General features: G+C 40.5%; 1 protein-coding gene across 4 annotated transcripts in view; it reads left to right on the top strand.

The window, feature by feature from the left end:
- ZNF652 (zinc finger protein 652) overlaps nt 1-20896 on the top strand; it is a 66147-nt gene that overhangs the window by 31752 nt on the left and 13499 nt on the right. The window contains exons 2-6 of one of the 4 annotated variants that reach the window (XM_038547619.1): nt 10413-11581; nt 14516-14663; nt 15026-15141; nt 15606-15750; nt 19576-20408. In XM_038547619.1, coding sequence (XP_038403547.1) covers nt 10673-11581; nt 14516-14663; nt 15026-15141; nt 15606-15750; nt 19576-19784 — 1527 coding nt within the window. In that variant the 5' untranslated portion in view covers nt 10413-10672 and the 3' untranslated portion in view covers nt 19785-20408. Of the gene's footprint in view, nt 1-8644; nt 8705-10412; nt 11582-14515; nt 14664-15025; nt 15142-15605; nt 15751-19575; nt 20409-20896 lie in introns of those variants that run through there. The other 3 variants (XM_038547617.1, XM_038547616.1, XM_038547618.1) reach the window with 3 other exon arrangements.

Raw genomic sequence — 20896 nt, 5'->3', positions numbered from 1 at the left:
AATGAAGGACATTTATAGTATGCTACTAATCTTGTGACACAGAACTTTTTTCACTGTCAATTTTATATCTGTAACTTGCTCTTTACACATCAAGTTTAAAGTCCACAGTCTTCGGGATCCCTGGGTGGCGCAGCGGTTTGGTGCCTGCCTTTGGCCCAGGGTGCGATCCTGGAGACCCGGGATCGAATCCCACATCGGGCTCCCAGTGCATGGAGCCTGCTTCTCCCTCTGCCTATGTCTTTGCCTCTCTCTCTGTGTGTGTGTGACCATCATAAATAAATTTAAAAATTAAAAAAAAAATAAAGTCCACAGTTTTCTTTAGGTTTCATCCATTGAAAACTTAATGATTTTGTTGCAAGAAAATAAACTGAAACATAATTTAAATCTTTACTTGGTCAGATTGGTTACTGTGAAACACCAAGTGCAGATGAGTCACACTGAAAACTGAAATGTATCCATGTGAATTTTTTTTAGAGATTGATTGATTGATTGGGGGGAAAGAGAGAGCATACATAGCAAGGGAAGGGGCAGGGGACAAGCTGGCTTCCCGCTGATCTCAGAGCCTGATGTGAGTGAGGCTTAGTCCCAGGACCCCAAGATCATGAGCTGAGTTGAAGTCAAATGCTTAATCGACTAAGTCACGCAGTTGCCCTTTCATGTGAATTAATCGAACATTCAAGGCATTGTGGAAAGAAGTGGGCATTCACTAGCTAAGGTTAAAACTTATACCCTTGAACACTAGTCTAGAATTTTATTTTTTACTTTGCGTCATTCAAGATATGTTTTTGTTTAAGGCCTAAATACATCTTTTGAAGTAATTTTATTTAGCTCATAAGAGATGATTGGTAAACTGAGGCAAAGAGAAAACCAGATTTCCAGTGCTTGCTCCATCACTTAACCAGCAATGACAGTGGGAAAGTTATTAAACTGAGCCTCAGCTGTGAATTAGGAACAACAGTCCCAAGTCATTAGAGGGCAATGATGCTTAAATGAGATAAACAAAACCCTATGTGGTTTCATTCCTGTCTTTTTCATGTTGAGTTTCTTGCATGCAACTTTCCTACTTCCCTTCTCCATCTCTCTGACTTCTGCTTGTCCTTTTAAAACCAGCTCTAACTTTTTCTTATCTCTGAAACTTCTCTGAGAGATCCACCACATTTTACACCAGTTAATCACCTCCTTTTTCCACACGGCCTTTGTATCTTGCGTGTATAGGTGAGTGTGTTTATTCACAGAACACTTAGAACAGTGCTTACTGTTGCTTAGTACTCTTATAAGCGTTTATATTTATTAACTCATGTAATCCCAGTAACACGCCATGAGGCAAACATAATTATTATCCTCATTCTACAGATACAGAAAATGAGACATAGGTTAAATAATTCAACCAAGGCCTCCTAACTCTGGTATGTGTTGGAGCCAGATTTCTGATACAGACAGTCAGGCTTCAGTTTGTGCTCTTCACCGCTGGGCTGTGCTGTGCTGTCTTTTGTAGTTGTTCTTATTACACTATACTGTGATTATGGGTTTTCATGTCTGCCTCCCTACTTAGACCTTTGTTTTTTTTTTTTGTTTTTTGTTTTTTTTTTTTTTTTATTTACTTATGATAGTCAGAGAGAGAGAGAGAGAGAGGCAGAGACACAGGCAGAGGGAGAAGCAGGCTCCATGCATCGGGAGCCTGATATGGGATTCGATCCCGGGTCTCCAGGATCACGCCCTGGGCCAAAGGCAGGCGCCAAACCGCTGCGCCACCCAGGGATCCCCTACTTAGACCTTTGAACACCTTGATGGCTCCAGCTCCTACAATGCCAAACACATAGTGGGCACTTCATAAATGTTTAATAAATGCATGATAAATGTGTTCTATTCAAACTGTAAAACATCATATAAATGCAAATTATTATCACTAATACCATGTACACTTTGTAAATTAAAGAGTAGAATTTACTGAGCTTTCAGTTTTGCAGTTTGTTTTCGTGGCTCCCACTTTTCATGTTGACAGACTGAGGTATAGATTGGTAACATTTAACAGTTGACAGTACCAAAACTTGGGTTAAAAATGAACTATAGTTATTGGTCCCCACTAAGCCTTTTTGGTCACACATTCTTTGCCATAATAATATAGTTTGTCTTATATAAAAGAACAAGATCAGAGAGATCTAAATGATTCTTACTGTACTTATTAAAATTATGTTGTAGCAGTTTAGGATCTTAAGTCGTGAGACTTCTATTGTCCTCTATAGGTATTTTGGAAGTTGTCTTACTCTTAGAGATTCTTTTTAAGAAAAAGACAAGGACACAGAGAAATTTCATTTTAGACTAGTAGAATCTACTGTATTAAGAAAAAAATTAGGGGTGCCTGGATGGCTCAATCAGTTAAGCAGTCAGCTCTTGATTTTGGCTCAAGTCACAATCTGAGGTCCTGGGATTAAGGCTCATGTCATGCTCTGCACTTTGCAAGGAATCTGCTTTGAGGATTCTCTCTCTTCCTCTCCCTCTGCCCCTTCTCCCGCTTATGCATTCATTCTCTTTCTCTCTCTTTCAAATAAACTAAATCTTTAAAAAAAAGAAAACAATTAAGCTTTTAGTGTAGACATGAGTTTTAAACTCAACTTAATTACCAGGTAGAGATATTAAATAGTTATTTCATAAAGTACACATTCTTGTAAAATTTTTAAAATTACAAGTCAAATATTTAAATTTTTATTTTTGTCAGTACTGATAGAATATTTAGTATGAGATGGTTTGTGCTTTTATTTTATCCTGATTCCTGGTATTATCTTTCCTACTTCAGTTTTTTTTACTTATTTTAAATTTATTTTATCTTGCTCAATTGTGTGTTTGTTTTATTACATGTAATATGTTATACATACATTCAAGCTTCTCTGAAATCCACGGACTTTCACAGACTTTTTCTGAGTTCTCTAACTAGATGTGATTTTTATCTTCTAAATTTCCAGATTTCTCCTTTTTTTTTTTTTTTACTCAAGTGTATATAGTTGTTAAATACTATTATTTGACTGTCCAGAGACATTGAGATTAGTTGTCACTTGGCAGATGTATCACTAACATACTTTCCTAATAGGAAAGAAGTGAGTAGCCTTCTGCAAAAGCCATAAAGCTTTGAGTAAAGTATCAGACCATTATTATCACAGACCCAACTGTCATCCTGTCCACTCTTCCTAGTGAATTTGGAGGGGGGGAAGAATTTTGTTGATATGCACTTATCTTTCCCTTCTTGTTCCTTTCCATTTCTTGGTAGTTTGTACTTTTGGCCTGATCCTCATGGATAGTTGTCCGCTTCAGAAAACTTTCCATTTAGCAGGACTCATGGTCTGGCAGTGCATAGATAGTTTGAGCTTTGGAAACAGGTTAATGGAAGTGGTTCTGCAAGTAGGATAAGCATAGGTGGCAGAGTGATATGTTTTACACAGTTACCCATTTAACTTGAAGAGACTCGCCCCAAATAGCCTTTTTAACATAAAAAGAGAATGAATAGATACATATTTTTATAGAAAAAAAGCCCTGTTGGATTTGTCAAAAATTAACTCTTAAAACTTTTCAGGGAACGAAGTTATTTTTCCTTAAAGACTAAACATAAATAAACATTCTAGAAGACCATGTAACTTGGTTTGTAGTCTACTTGGGGAAAAATGGCATGAGAAAAGAAGCACATTCTGGAAGTTGTACTTGACTATAATATGCTATTATATTTTCTAATTCTTTTTTTAAAGATTTATTTATTTAAAGATTTTATTTATTTGAGAGAGCACAAAAGTGGAGAGAAGGGCAGAGGGAGAGAGAGGGAGAAGGTGATTCCCTGCTGAGCATGGAACCTGACATGGGGCTTGATCCCAGGACCCTGAGATCATGACCTGAGCTGAAGTCAGATGCTTAGAGTCATACAGGCACCTCCCCCCTTTTTTCTGAGAGGGACAGAGGAAGGGCAGAAAGAAAATCTCAAGCAGACTCCCTGCTGAGTACAGTGCCCACGTGGGGCTCCATCTCAACCCTGAGATCAGCGCCTGAGCTGAAATCAGGAGTTAGACACTGACTGAGCCACCCAGGGGCCCCTGGTTTTTTTTTCTTAAAACTGTATTTTCTTCCCAGTAGCTGGTCAAGCATGTAGAGTGCCAGAACTGGTTGCTTCTCAATTTGTATACCCTTTGACAAACATACCACATTTTTTCCTAAGTTGTATAATATTAATTATAACCAGACACTAAAGAATGACCCACTTTAGTTTGGAATTTATTTTAAGAAGCAGGAGAAATGATCTCTAAGAACTTGTTTTAATACCAAAGAGAGATGAATTTAAACAGCTTTAAATATCAATGAGGGCTATTTCTTATTTGCTGCTTCTGTCTGCTTTCAGGTTCTTAGAGCTCAGTGTATTCACCTAGAGAGTATTCTAAAAAATGAAGTTAAGATTATATGTAATGAGTAAGTTAGAACTGAGCATACACATTAAGAGTTGGATAATGAAACATGGAATGTTCTAATTTCCCTAATGTGCTTTTGGTTTTGTAAAGGTTACTCGATTATGCTCTTAGGAGATAGTTTAAACCTTCTGGAAAGAGAATAAAGGAAGATTATCATCAAAACTGAGATAAGATAAAAGGTGCCAAAATTGAGTGAAGAAAAGTAAAATGTGTGCAGAAAGCTCATGTGTGTTTCAAAGTGAACAGTTAGACCACATCTTCTCTTGTGATTGTGTGGTTTATTGATGTTTGTGAATTTCCCTTAGATACCAGTGTCAGGTTCATATGGGAATGCATGTATGTACACATCATTTAAAATAGAATAAAGCACTTATTTTTTTAAAAGAATGGTCTTATTTTCTAACTAAGTAGAGAACTCCCCTGTGAATTTAAGCCCTTTGTCTTTCTGATTGTTTAACTTTTGACTTAATTTTTCTGTTCATGCTATCTAGCTGAGGACTGGGATAGCGGATACGTGTAATATGTATACACGTACATATTCATGAAGAACTATATTAGCTAGGTTATGCTGCCATAACAAATCACTCCCCAGTCTCAGCTTAAATCAGTGAAGGCTTTCTCACTACATGGCCGTGATAAATCAGCAGGGGAGCTCTGTTCATATCACTCAATGATGCAGGTTGATGGAACAACCATGTTCTTGTACATTACTGGTTACCATGCCTAAGAAAAGAGGTCTGGAGGGTCTTTCATTAGCAATGAAATACAATAGCTCAGAGCTGATGTACATCTCTTATTTCACAGCATCATGGCTAGAACCAGTCAGGTATTCCCGCATGACTATGGTAGAGGCAGGGAAGATACCACTGCCTTCACCAGAGAGACAGCTGGAAGTACTTGATAAACAGCACCATCCTTTTGTCCATCAGGCACTCAGGCTGCTGTTTCTCATAGGCAAAATACACTCACTCCCTTCACAAGGTAGGGAACCCAAGGGCCTATCCAGTCATGGCACGAAGCTCAAAGTCCAGGATCTCTGAGTGACACAGGGTATGATGATGGTAAGTAGATGATGTGCAGATGTTGGATCCAGATGTTGTTTTTCTTGGCTCACGGACTCATGAAAGAAACTGACACATGGTCCCTACCCCCACATACAAAACGCAGTCGTGACTACCGGCAGCATAATAAAAATCCTTCCATTTGTAAGGGGGAGGAATAGATATGTAGGAAATTCTGAAATCTCTGAGCAATCATTGAGAGGGCCTCTTCAGGGTTGGGGAATGTTCTTGAATAGACCCTGGTTAGGCTCGTTAGGAATAGCTCACTTGTTTTTTTCTTTGCTCCCTAGCTTCATCCTCTTGGTCCCTCCTTTCTTCTTTTCCTATTACCATCTTTGGTTGTATGTGAAATGGACAATGAAGAATATACCCCCTTAGGGGAATGGTCAAGCTATCCTGCTTCCTGCCATAGACGCTTGAGAACCCAGAGACCATTTTAAGTCTTGAACAGTAACTGTCTCTTTTAACCCAGTCTGGAGGGGTTTTTTGGCAGTATAACTCTCAAAAACTTTTTCTTTTAAGATTTCATTTATTTATTTATTCATGAGAGACACAGAGAGAGGCAGAGGCAGAAGCAGGCTCCATGTAGGAAGCCCGATGTGGGACTCAATCCCAGCACTCCAGGATCATGTCCTGAGCCAAAAGCAGATGCTCAACTGCTGAGCCACCCAGGCATCCCAACTCTCAAAAACTTAATTGGCTTTTTATTAGTTTCCAGTCAGCAACATGGGCCTTAGCCACGTCCACAAAAGATCCTAATCATACTTAAATTTGCTACATAACTCTGTCTTAGTGGTCCCATACTTCTCCCTTGACTTAATTTTGAGTATAGGTATTTCTCCTATAATGTCATATATGCCTTCCTGGATTCTTCAAAATTGTACATTAAAAAAAAACAAAAAAAAAACAAAAAAAACAAAATTGTACATTAAAATAAGTGGGGGCTTATGGAAAAAATCAGATTGAGGCAGAGCATTCAAAATCTGTGAAACACTGTAACCAGTACATTAATAAAAACAATAATTATAAATATAATAAACATATTAAATATATACTATAAGTATACTAAATCTCCATTGGCATATGCACCCAGTATCAATCAGTTGAATCTTTACAGACTTAATCCCCTGGGTGACTGTTTCCTCCTCTGAGATTAGGGTCTTGAAGACATTTGCTTACAATAGACTGCTCAGTAGGGAGTCTGCTTTTCCCTCTCCCTCTGCCCCTCCCCCTGCTTGTGCTTGTGCTCTCTCTCTTTCTCTCAAATAAATAAATGAATATTAAAAAACAAAACTTTTTTAAACACAGGAGGGGAAACATATTTAACTTCACCAGATTTAACATGGAAAGTTTAATGGTTCATGAAGCAGCTGACCCAGCCACTACTTGCATTAAGGAAAGTACAGAAGAAGTAGGATGTTCGGCTTTTTTCTTAAAGTCTTCATATATTGCTAAGGCTATCTTGTTCATTGTGAGAAAGCTTTCTCTTGATCCCTTTAAACATTAACTTACAGGGGAAAATATCATTTTTAACCAACAGGACTTTGGTGTTACACGGACATGATTTCCCCGTCTACTTTTTTTTTTTTTTTTTTTTTTTTGATTTCCCCGTCTACTAATAGCATTCGAACCACTTCACGCTAGAGAAATAGGCTTTGTAGCAAAATACACCAAGAAACTGCTTTGGTGAAAGCACCTCCTCCTTGGTCTCTTTTAGAAAAGCTATTTTACTGGGTACTGCCTTGGTCCATTGGGAGGTTTTATCAGTGGTTGTGGACATCTTTGCCTTGATTCTGCCTCAAGACTGAATTCTAGTTGGCATTTGTAGCTCAAGACCTTCTCTGTTTTTATTAAGCATCTATCTGCTTCTTCTAACCCTCCAAGTCACTGACTTTCTGAACTTCTTTAATCCTGATTATAAACGCATCAGTCCTTTTCTGAATCCATCCTTTTCATGTAATGATTTGTCAGATACAGCCACTAGTAGCCAACACACTGTCCTAACAGTCCATTTTCCTGTTAGAGCTGTGAGTTCTCTATCTTCTGAGATAAATAGGTGATAGTCTCACCGATAATTGCACCACTGCATAATAAGAGTTGCTGTCCCTTTAGCCTCCGGTAACTGTTTCCTTGCCCCTTTTCACCAGCTCCTAAGCCTTTGCCATATATTTGAGTTTTTTGGGGGTGAAGCAGCACCCCACTCCTGGATTCCATCTGCATCAGCTAGGATAAGGCCAGATTGTGCATGATTCTAGAGTACTAACCAGTGCAAGATATCAGAGGTTTTAAAAACACACTCTGTGTAAAATTAAATGAAAAATAAAAATAAAATCCACTGCACTTTGCATATCCTGTAGGTCATTATAGTCACTCCGGGACCCAGGGTGATAGCAGTTGTCATCCTGAAGATTGGTGGTTCCTGGAGCAGAGGGAAGAGCAGTCTAGAAGGTCTCATCAGTTAGAAAATGTCCTGTCCTTCTGCTTGCCACTTCTACTCGTGATGTACTACCATCCAGAAGTAGTCCCGGGGCTCCACCCAACTACAGAGGAGGGGACAGGGTCAGAACATGCAGTCCTGCCACGTGCCCAAAAGGCTGAGAGCCCAGAGGTCTTTGGGAAGAACATATTAATTATGACCACAGAGGATTTCCCCTCAATTATTTTTCTTTGTCTTCCTGGTTTTTGTTTAATTCCTAGCTTTTGCTGGTTAATTGAATTTTACTGTCTCTCCTCCCTTGCTTAATTTGAGATAATTAATGTGAGTAAGTTTAATGGTATTTGCAGTAGTTTAGATTAGTTCCATGGGTCAGAAGTTTTGGCATAGGCAAAATAAGGCTAAGTAGAACTAAAAGCTACTAGGATCTTCCTACTTAAAATATGAGGTGTGAAATTTTGATATGTGCGAAAAGATATTTGGTTACAGGGACAACCAAGTTTAAATTCTTTTGGAGTGTCATTTGTCCTGGTAGAAGTAGACTATGAGCCATGGAGGCAGACAGCCTGGGTCAAACACTGCTTGTCATTTATTTATTATTTTTTCTTTTAGATTTTATTTACTCATGTGAGACACAGAGAGAGGCAGAGACATTAGGCAGACGGAGAAGCAAGCTCCCGGCTGGGAGCCTGAGGTGGGACTGGATCGCAGGACCCCAGGATCACGACCTGAGCCAAAGGCAGATGCTCAACCACTGAGCCACCCAGGTGCCCCTGCTTTTGTCATTTAAAAGAACATTTACGTCTCTCACCTACGGGATCAGATAGGATGGAGTAGGTGGAGGACTCTTCTTACAAACCTTGCCATGTATGCAACTTGGACAACTATGTGTGCTTTTCTTTTTTTAGTGACCACTTTGATAAAAAAAAAAAAATCGAAAATGAGTTTAAAAGCCAACCCCAGGACACCTGGGTGGCTCAGTGGCTGAACATCTGCCTTCAGCTCAGGGTGTGATCCCGGGTCCAGGATCAAGTCCTGCAACAGGCTCCCTGCAAGGAGCCTGCTTCTTCCTCTGCCTATGTCTCTGCTTCTGTGTCTCTAATGAATAAATAAATTTTTAAAAAATGTTTGAAAAAAGCCAACCCCAAAGTCTTGTGGTGGCTGCTAAGTAGGAATAAGAAGAGGCACCCTTGCCTGTTGAACATGGAAGGCACTCAGTAAATACTAGTGTCCTTCCTTCTGCTGGCTGGACGAGGTATGCGCTTGCAGGGATAGTCATGACCCAGGGATGAAGTGGTTGGCTAAACGGCAATGTGAGGCATGTCACAAGGCAGGTTAGGTGCCTTTCTCTCTCTTTTTTTTTTTTAATGAATGGTTTCATTTTTCTTGGAACTATATCAACCTGATGGTTACTGTTTCTTAGAATTTAGACTTCTGTGCAACTGACACATGAAAAATTCCCCAGCTGCCGAGTGGATCTAGTGAGGTACATCTGGAACAAACTTAGAAGTACTTAGCAACTTTGAAATTAATGAACCTGAAACCAGTAATATCTATAATAAACATCTATACAGAGATTTGACATTATGTAAGGCCAACTTTGAAATTAATGAACCTGAAACCAGTAATATCTATAATAAACATCTATACAGAGATTTGACATTATGTAAGGCCATTTTCTGCCTCTTCTGTCATTACGTCAATCAGCTGTCCTATTTCCCTGGTCCACAGTGCCTAGCTTATGCCAGCTTAGTTCTTTGAGCCCTAACTGTGGTGGGTATGGTACTGACTAATGTTGAAAACCAAGCCAGCCAGCGTCAAGCTGTGGTGTGTTTCACATATTGCCCATGTTCTTTTTTTTTTTTAATTTTTATTTATTTATGATAGTCACAGAGAGAGAGAGAGAGAGAGGCGCAGAGACACAGGCAGAGGGAGAAGCAGGCTCCATGCACCGGGAGCCCGACGTGGGATTCGATCCCGGGTCTCCAGGATCGTGCCCTGGGCCAAAGGCAGGCGCCAAACCGCTGTGCCACCGAGGGATCCCTGCCCATGTTCTTATGACAAGACTGTAAATTTTCTGTGGACAGAGATGATATATTCTGCTGTATCAATGTGTCCTATAGCATCTAGCATAATGGATGCCATGCAATCGTACCTATTTGTTTTGTCATTGGATACATACTGAATACCTACCAAGTGCTTGGCACTGTGCTAAGCTCTAAGGATATCTCATTGCACTGGACAGATGATCACTCCTGCTATCTTAGAATTTACATTCTAACAAAATACATGTTGAGTTTAATAAACTGGTAGCCCAGTAAAATAATAGCCCACACTGGACCACTGAAACAGGATAAAGAATTATCTCTGTAAATAATTCAGTCATCTTCATCTGTGTTGTAGGATGTACGTGCATAGGCTGTAGGAAGGAAATAATGGTATCTGACCTTTTCTCCTCTTCGCTTTTCTTTGTAGATAAGATGCTCCAAGTCAATCGCAGCTCTCCTCGAAAGAAAAATCACTAGTGCTCTGCTCTTGCCATAATACCAAACCTTTTGACTTCTGCTTTGGTGCTGCAACACTGGAAGAATTGCACACAGGTTCCAGGAATACCTTTTTCTTCACTCGAGTGCTTTTTTTTTTGTGGATGGAGGGAGATTTGAGTTGTAATAATTACCCTGTTTGAAAGCTATTTCTCTATAGTCTGAACTGCTTACTAATTGGGCCACTTACCCATGAGCCACACAGCCAGTTCTTGTCCAGAGCTGGTTGAAAACCGTGCTGCGCATGTAGCAGGAATGGCACAAGAAGATAGTCGTCGCGGTCAAGTGCCATCTACCTTTTATCATGGTGCCAACCAAGAACTTGACCTGTCCACCAAAGTGTACAAAAGAGAATCGGGAAGTCCTTATTCGGTGTTAGTGGACACCAAGATGAGCAAACCACATCTCCACGAAACAGAGGAACAGCCGTATTTCAGGGAGACAAGAGCAGTGTCTGACGTGCATGCTGTTAAAGAAGACCGGGAGAATTCTGATGACACAGAAGAGGAGGAGGAGGAGGAGGAGGAAGTCTCTTACAAAAGGGAGCAGATCATAGTGGAGGTAAACCTTAATAATCAAACGTTAAATGTATCTAAAGGGGAAAAGGGTGTCTCTTCTCAGTCCAAAGAGACTCCTGTTCTTAAGACAAGCAGTGAGGAGGATGAGGAGGAGAGTGAGGAAGAGGCCACCGATGACAGCAATGACTATGGGGAGAACGGAAGGCAGAAGAAGAAGGAGAAGACAGCGGAGAAGGCCATTGTCACACAAAGGAGAACCAGGAGAGCCGGCTCCGTGGCTGCGGCTACCACTTCCCCGACTCCCAGGACTACAAGAGGACGTAGGAAGAGCGTAGAGCCACCTAAGCGGAAGAAGCGGGCCGCAAAGGAGCCTAAAGCACCAGTCCAGAAGGCTAAGTGTGAAGAGAAAGAGACTCTGACCTGTGAGAAGTGCCCCAGGGTGTTTAATACTCGCTGGTACCTGGAGAAGCACATGAACGTTACCCACAGGCGCATGCAGATTTGTGATAAGTGTGGCAAGAAGTTTGTCCTGGAAAGTGAGCTGTCCCTTCACCAGCAAACAGACTGTGAAAAAAATATTCAGGTAGGTTTTTCATCACCAAGAGGGCAAACTTTCCAGGATAGAACCTGGCTGTTGAGACTCACCTGGTATCTGCCCAAGAGAATAAATACGGTAGAGGCCGAAGGGACAGTTTTCACCGATTTATCTTTCTAAAAGCTCCTGCTTTGGTCTTTTCAAAACCCAGGCTTAACATTTTATTTCAAAAGCATTACACTCACCTGCCGCTGGACTAGTGGGAACCCGGGCACATTGGAAGGGGGAATCTGTTGTGGGTGATTGATTGCCCGGGAGGTAAAGTCAACACCGACTTTGCACTGAGATTCACTGTTGTGAGACATGTCATATATAATTCATTCTGGCATCTTCTCTGTCAAGGTGGGAAATTCCAAGTAAAGGTCAGGAATAGAGAGAGGTCCCCTTTTAGGTTTGAAAGGGTGCCAGATTCTAGTGCAGCTGATGGGGACAAAACCCATAATGACTCAGACCGGTGAAAATGGACGATCTCCAGGAGTGAGTTTGCTTTTTACCAGTGGAGAGATGACAACATTAAATTTATCAAGAGGCTGAGCCCATGGGAATATGCAAACTTTAAACAGAGGCTGAGCTGGTTGAAAATGTTGCCCTCCTGGCAGTAGGGTTATATAATGCTACTGTACAGTATTATTAAGGTAACAGAATGTGGTTTTCAAACCAGGCTAATGTATTGAAAGGACTATATTGTGATAGGTTAAGAGGTGTGTTAATTATATTATGTCAAGTGAATTCTATCATGTTGAGCTGTATTGATTCATCCATGTGAATGCATATTAATAAGTATTCATAAAAGGTAAGCCTATTACTGTTTCCATAAGATACATAATATACAACTGTGTTGTACCATATTTAAGCCAGACTTCTTTTGAAAAATGAAATTGTTTTTGGTTTGTTTCTTGGAATGCGCTTGATCTGGAGTGCTCCTTTTTCACTTTACCTCTCGCTTTTAATCAACAATTGATATTGCTTTACTTTAAAGAGATTTTTTAAAATATAAACTATGTTTGCTAACAACTCACTGCTTTTTGATTCATCAGTTGTGACTTGATCTCTTACACACTTGGTAATCAAAGAAGGTTGATTCATGGCACCCAGACCCTCCAGTCACTACCACTGCCCTTGCTTGATTATGAATTGGTTGTGATAGTTCAAGCCAAGGGTAGTGTGAAGTGGTGCTGCACCCTAGGGGTCAGACTTGGGTTTTCTGATGACTCATTGCTAAAAGGTGTATACAGTGGAGTGTTTGTTTTTTAAGATTTTACATATTTATTTGAGAGAGAGGGAGCATGAACATGAGCAGCAGGAGGGGCAGAGGGAGTAGACTCTCTGCCAATCAGGGAGCCTGATGTGGTGCTGGATCCCAGGACCCCGGAATCATGACCTGAGCCGAAGGCAGACACTTAACTGACTGAACCTACCTGGACATACCCGTGTTTGTTTATATGTTTTACTTAAATTTGATTCGTTAAGTTACAGAAAGAAAACATTTAATGCATCCTCATTCTATGACTTTCCTCACTGTTACTCACTGTAAGGCACTTAAATTTGCATTTATGTTTTGTGGGTTCTGCTAAGAGAGCTCTCTCTCCCTTTACATTCCTAAAGAACACTGCTTTGTTCATACATATAGATCCTCATAATCCTGGTGACCTAATAACAAGTAACAATCAAAACCCTGCCCTGGTACAGTGGCTTGTAGGAGTAGGTCTGTCCTTCTCTCTCTCTCTCTCTCTTTTTTTTTTTTTTTTTTAGTCTGTCCTTCTCTCAAGCAGGTCCAACCAGTGGCTAATTTTTTTCACCCTCTCAGAGGCCTTGTTTCCTGAAGTGACCATGATGTTCAGAGATCTTTACTTCCAGTGAATAACTAACTTGTAACTTGTTCCCTTAAACGTTTCAGAGTCAGTGGCTACCTAGAACTTTCTAGTACTGTTTTGCTTTAACCAGAAGCACTTTATTCTTATATGCTTTATACCTCATATTGTAGACTATTAGTGATTCATAATATAAGGAGCTAGGTGCCATTGCGTGTGTTTTCTATAGATGTGTGTAAAGAGATTTGGTGCTGGCCATCAGGGGAAGGGAGGAGGATATTGATGGCTTAGAAGTTACAGGAAATTGGGATCCCTGGGTGGCTCAGCGGTTTGGTGCCTGCCTTTGGCCCAGGGCGCAATCCTGGAGTCCCTGGATCGAGTCCCACGTTGGGCTCCCTGCATGGAGCCTGCTTCTCTCTCCTCCTGTGTCTCTGCCTCTCTCTCTCTCTCTCTCTCTCTGTCTCACTCTATGTCTATCATAAATAAATAAATCTTAAAAAAAAAGTTACAGGAAATTCTGCCAGAGGGAAATCTTTCATAGAGTACATTAGATATGGGAAAATATAATAAAATCTCAATAATTTGTGTTAATGAAGGCTTCAAATGCATTCTTAACATATGGAAACATTGTTATGCTTCCACAGACCTATATAACCATTAAATGTGTGTTTCATCTCATTTTTATTTGTGCTAACTTAAAATTAGTTTGTACTCTCTGGTAAATACCTGCTAACTGCACAGTGACCTGTGTGTAGGAAGCAGCTGCTCTTGGTAATCCATTTATTTTTAAGAACTTGGTTCTTCCCTATTGGTACCATACTAATCTGAGAAAAGTAGAGAAGTCTTCTACATTGGTGGAACTTTCCATTTGTTTTTGTCTGGCTTTCTGCCATTGTTTTCATATTCCCAAAGCATCTCTAAAAGATGCATCTTGAAAAGTAGAACATCCAGATGTTGATGTTGGCATCTGGACTCCTTGGAAGATTGGCATCTGTTTGGATTCTGGTTCTTGTGCACGAATCTAAAGCATGCCCATTTCATCAGCCCGTAGGCAGCTGTGGGTTTCTGTGAGCCCCTGTAAATAAAGATTATTTCTATTTATCCTGCTCAGTGTGTTTCCTGTAACAAATCATTCAAGAAACTCTGGTCCCTTCATGAACACATCAAGATTGTCCATGGATATGCAGAAAAGAAGTTTTCCTGTGAAATTTGTGAGAAGAAATTCTATACCATGGCTCATGTGCGGAAACACATGGTTGGTAAGTTCCTCCTGCTGCTTTTCCCTCATGCTTATAATTGTTTCTTGTCCTTTGGTGTGTTTTATGCTGCAGATCGGGCAGGCTCTGAGGAACAGCCTTGGTTTCATCAACTGTGACTTGTTGAGACCAACTGCAGCATGTCCTCACTAAGTGTCACCCACCTGCACGGGACAGTCTTCCACCCCAGGTTTCTTTCCCGACGATGTTCTTTTTCTCTTCAGAACGTTACTATTAAGGCCTCACAAATTAAAGTATAGAAAGTTCAGATGGCACAATTACCTTGCAGCAGGACAGAAGTCTTTTCAGTCAGAGCTTTTCTTTTCTGTGGGCTTATTTTGAGTGTAGTGCGTTCTGTGTTGCAGCACACACAAAAGACATGCCATTTACATGTGAAACCTGTGGAAAATCGTTCAAACGCAGCATGTCCCTCAAGGTGCACTCCTTGCAGCATTCTGGAGAGAAGCCCTTCAGATGCGAGGTAAGGAATGCGCCGCCCCCCAGGCCCAGGGCTCGGGACAAGCTTTTATCTCCTTGGTGAAGCCCTGAGGGAGAGATGTGTGAGAGACAGGCATGAGGCTGCGTTTCCACAGACCCTCTAGATGAGTTCCAGGTGCTGTGTGTCCCCTCGCTGCCAGGTAGAGAGAGGTCATCTTTAACCCGCTCCTGACCCTCTTAGGCTAGGTTAAACCTGGGAATAACGCATGAAGAATCCTTTTTCTTCACTCAGTAAACCAGAGAAGTTGGGTGTACTTCCATGATAATCATTTGAGAAAATTTCCCTTTCGTTAGTAACTGACGGGCAGACAGCAGAGCCAAGTAGTTGACATAGCACGTTCTGTTCTAAGTGTGGAAAAGAACCCTAATCTCAGAGACTTCGTAAGGGTGGGCTCAAGTAAAGCTACTATGCTTGGCACTCAAAAATCTCCACTGTGTCCAATGCAGAACTGTGACGAAAGGTTTCAGTACAAGTACCAGCTACGCTCCCACATGAGCATCCACATCGGGCACAAACAGTTCATGTGCCAGTGGTGTGGCAAGGACTTCAACATGAAGCAGTACTTCGACGAACACATGAAAACACACACTGGTAAGAATTTCTTGGGAAAAGTTCAGATATGTCTCAAGCACCTGTTGATGATCACCTGTAGGTCTGTTTATGTAAAAAAACAAAAGCGCATATTTGCACTCTGAGTGCAAATTCGACTTGAAATAAACCTAGTGTATAAAAATACAGATTTATTATCCTGAAAAATTGGGTTTTCATAACTCTGTTCATTTTTTTAAAAGGATTATTTGTGAGACCTTTTAACTGGGGGTTCCTTCAAGACATTGGATTATTTACTTAGGGCTCAGGATCTTCTGAAATTGTACACAGCTTGTTTTGTGTATGTGCCTATGTGATTTTTTTTAATTTTTATTTATTTATGATAGTCACACAGAGAGAGAGAGAGAGGCAGAGACACAGGCAGAGGGAGAAGCAGGCTCTATGCACTGGGAGCCTGACGTGGGATTCAATCCCAGGTCTCCAGGATCGCGCCCTGGGCCAAAGGCAGGCACTAAACCGCTGCGCCACCCAGGGATCCCTGATTTTTTTTTTTTTTTTTAAGGAAAGTCTTCTGGACTTTAAAAACTGAAGAACACTGCTTTAAATAGGATACCCTCTTAGTTGCTTAAAGTTTGATTGAATTGGGTTTCCCCCAAATTACCACTTTTCAGGAACAACTCCCATCAGATGAGGTTAAATCATATTTTAACCGTTTAGTGTTTTAGAGGTTTTCGTCCTAGCATTGATGTGAATCTTGTAGCTTCCCCTGTAAACACTGTGTCGTTGTATCTCAGCCTTAACTTGATATTCCGGGATTAGCTATCTTTGTACAAATTGAACAGTATGAGCCATTTTTCAGGTTTCTAAATAAAATCATAGCCATAGGAGTCTACATTCTGTTAGTCCACAGAGTAGCAGAGCTAGAAAGAACCACAATAGATTATCTTGCTTAGCCCCTTGCTCTTTTTTTTGCCCAACCAGAGGTGAGGAAACTCCGTCCTGGTTCCTATCCAAGGAAGAATGCCTGCCTGGTGGGCTTCTTTCCCATTCAGAGAAGAGAGCAGGGCACCCTCCAACTTTAAGGATTAGTCTAGATGAAGAGTCATGAGGGGAGTTTAATTAAATAAATTAACACCTTAAAGGGTAATGAGAACTTTGAAGCCTAAGTGGATGGACGGCAGGATATATCAGAGTTATTAACATATTCTCCTCTTATAATTTAAGAGTTCTGAGTTGCTTTTAGGATCCCGTTTTTTGTTGTAAAGTAGGAAGCTGTGGAACTAGATAGAAAATCAGCTTTTTTGAAGGCAAAAGCTGTGTCATTTTCACACACGATTATCGGGACGTGGCAGGTGCCCCATGAGTGTTTGCTGTATGATTGGAAGGAGCGTGGAACCACTGAAACCTCTGCCTCGGCAGTCCCCTCCTCTCCTCTGCGTGTCTTCTGGACATCTCTTTCCCGGTTCCCTCTTCCCTCCTCCTTCTGCCTTTTGTTCTCTTTCTTCCTTCCTTTATGTCCTTCTTTCTTTAGACCCTTAAATGTCCATAATATGAAACCAGAGTATATATTTTGTGATTAACACATTTGTTGAATAAAATTTTATTTTAAATATTCTTCTTTGACCAAATTGGCAAACTCAACATTTCCTATTTCTTCCAAGGAAATATTGCCATCTAATATCCTTCTCATTAAAAGAGTGTACATACTTAACAAAGTATATTAGAAAATATGAAAGTTGAAAATAGAATAAAAATGATCATCACTGGGGGCACCTGGGTGGCTCAGTGATTGAGCGTCTGCCTTTGGCTGAGGTCGTGATCCCAGGATCCTGGGATTGAGTCCCGCAGTGAGCTCCCCACAGGGAACCTGCTTCTCCCTCTGCCTATGTCTCTGTCTCTGTGTCTCTCTCTATGTGTTTCTCATAAATAAAATCTTTTAAAAAATCATCACTGAAAAATCATTACTGTTAACATTTTGGCATACATTTTTAAAAAATACTTTAGTTTCTTTATACACATATAGATTGATACTATGTATAAATGTTGATGTATTCATGTATATAGACATAAGACAAAAATTGGGTCTTTATTGAAACTGGCTTTTCCTTTTTACTGTATTATGTCCTTAACAGCAATATTATTTTAATGGTTGTGTGATATTCCTTCTGGTAAATTTGTTGTAATAATAGCCACCATTTATTGTGCACGTATGTGCCAGGCCCTATCTTAAGTGCTTTACATACATTGCCTCATATAATCAATGCAACTTTTACAATAGTCCTATAAAGTAAAGGATGTTGTTTCCATTTTATTTAGCAAGTTCCTTATTGGACATTTAGATGATTTCTGTTTCCAATTTTTCTACTGTTATAAATAATACTGTGATAAAGAGGTTTGTGGTTAACATGTCTGTGATTATTCACTTAGGACAAATTCCTGGAAATGGGATTATTAGGGCAAAGAGATGTACACATTTTTAAGACTTGGTGGTATGTATTGCAAAATAACATCCACATGCACTCTTACTAGCTGTGCGTGAGAATACCCATTTCCCCAACCCTTTCCAGTGCTAAATAAAATCCTTGCTGATTTGATAGGTGGAAAATGGTTTCTTATTGTATCAATTTGTATTTAGTTAGTAGCTAAATAAGATTGGAATTTTTAAAAATACTTTATTTATTCATGAGAGATATATAGAGAGAGGCAGAGACAGGCAGAGAGAGAAGCAGGCTTCTCACAGGGAGCCCGATGTGGGACTCAATCCCACGACTCCAGTATCACGATCTGAGCCCAAGGCAGAGGCTCAACCACTGAGCCACCCAGGCACCCCAGATTGGACATTTTTTCATGTGCTTACTGAATGTTAGTATATTTTCTTTCCTGAATTGCTTGCGCTTTTTTTGTATTCACGTTTCCATTACAGTGTTTGACTTTTTTGTATTGTTTATAGTAACTCTCTCTGTATATTTACATATACTGGACTTTGTTTAACACCAGTATTGGGCAGCCCCGGTGGCTCAGTGGTTTAGTGTTGCCTTCGGCCCGGGGTGTGATCCTGGAGACCCGGGATCGAGTCCCACGTTGGGTTCTCTGCATGGAGCCTGCTTCTCCCTCTGCCTGTGTCTCTGCCCCCCTCTCTCTCTCTCTCTCTCTCTCTCTCTCCCCTTCTCTCTTTCTCTCTCTTTTTTTGTCATGAATAAATAAATAAAATCTTTTTAAAAAATCTTTAAAAAACAAAAACACCAGTATTAAAGTTCTTTCCCCTGGTTTGTCATCTGCCTTTTAATATTGCTTGTAATGCTCAAATGGGGAAAGTAGCTGGCTAATGGGGTTGGACAGACCTGGCTCTGCCATTCACTACAGCCTCTGTGAGTCTCTGGTTCCTTGGTATTAAGTAAGGATGACAGTACTACCTGGGAAAATACAAGAAGTGTTAGCATTAAAGAAGAAAAGAGATAGCTCTTTTAAGGCTGGATGCAACCACATTTAGAGTATGTTTTGTTGGGGATTAAGGCCATCACAGGAAATGCCATTGAGTGGGCTCTTTCTTTACAGTTAAAGAGAAGTGAGGCAGACCTTGTCTAGGGAGTCTGCCCAGCCCTGAGGCAGTGTTTCCTAGGATGGTGTGGACTGTGGGATGAATTCAACATAGAACAATTGCTGATTGATCTTGTACCAGGTATAGCGCTAAGTGCCTGGTGACACAAGGATGAATTCAGACCTGATTTTTGCTCTCAAGGAGCTTACAGTCCAGGGACAGTGATGGCGGTGATAATAATCATAATCATAATCATAGCAGTACTAAAATGTATTGAGTGTCTCCTATGTGCCAGATACTATTCTTTTTTTTTTTTTTTTAAATGATAGTCACAGAGAGAGAGAGAGAGAGAGAGGCAGAGAGAGAAGCAGGCTCCATGCACCGGGAGCCCGACGTGGGATTCGATCCCAGGTCTCCAGGATCGCGCCCTAGGCCAAAGGCAGGCGCCAAACTGCTGTGCCACCCAGGGATCCCGCCAGATACTATTCTAAGTGCTTTCCTTGTATTTTCAATTTATCACAATCACCTATTATTATGATCTTCATTTTTCAGATTAGGAAACTGAGGCTCTGAGATTAAATCACTTGTCCAAGGCAGTCTGACTCCAGAACCACATATTTTAATGATTCTAATATAATTTAACATAGCAAGCCATAAAATGGAGGGATATGCAGGACATCATGAGGGCAAAAGCACCATCCCAGAGTCTGCTTTTCAGCTTCCAGAATGTGTCCATGCACTCAAGCAGATCAGGATCAGAGGAATTGATGTGTGTTAAATAGTCTTAATGATATATAAATAAAATTTCTGATTTCTTAATTTACAGTGAAAAAGCTGAGTGGCAGATGGTTCAGAACTCTTATTTCTTTGGTCACCATGTTCTTTGCCTAAATAAAAATCTATATTAGAAGCTAAATTATCATAAGATTGGTAGGAACAGGGCATTACAGCAGAGGAAGATCATTGAATGATCTTAGTGGTGAGTACCATACATCCTCAAATCCAAGAAGCCACCCCTTGTAAGACAAACTTAATTTGTATACTGCTAATAAAATGCTGCAAATAAAAAATGGCATGCCATCAAGTATAAGGTATGTGTCAGTTTCAGAGATGTCAATATGCCAGGGAATGCATGTCTTAGAATTAATAAATATTTATTTATGAACATTACTAAGAATTACTAAATTGGGCTACTGTAGTGAACGAGACTGAAACATTGCTGGGCTCACAGGGCTTGCAGACATGCTGCTTAGACATACAAGGCATAACACTGGTTCACTGAGGAGCACATAGCAAGTACACAGAACTAAATGAAGTTGGCTAGAGTTTGGTGGATGTCAGAGTGGCCAGGCAGGAAGTATGATGAGACATGATACTGGAAAGCAGTAGGCAGGTGCCAGGTCACCCAAAACCCCATAAGCCACGTAAAAAAGTTTGGACTTTATCCTAAGGACAGTGGGAAGGTTTTGAGTGGCTTTGAACAGATTGTGACACAAGTCTGAAAGTTCACTCTGGCTACCATGTGGAGAATGGGCTAGAAGACAGGGAGCGAGAAGAGGTGGTAAAACCAGTCAGATGGATGTCGCAGTAATCTAGGGGAATGAGGATGATGATATGGACTGTGGTGATGGCAATGGATGAAGTGAGAGC

Source organism: Canis lupus, chromosome 9, assembly GCF_011100685.1.
Source record: "Canis lupus familiaris isolate Mischka breed German Shepherd chromosome 9, alternate assembly UU_Cfam_GSD_1.0, whole genome shotgun sequence".
NCBI lineage: Eukaryota > Metazoa > Chordata > Mammalia > Carnivora > Canidae > Canis > Canis lupus.
The sequence above is the reverse complement of the archived record's forward strand: the minus strand, read 5'-3'. Positions and strand labels throughout refer to the sequence as shown.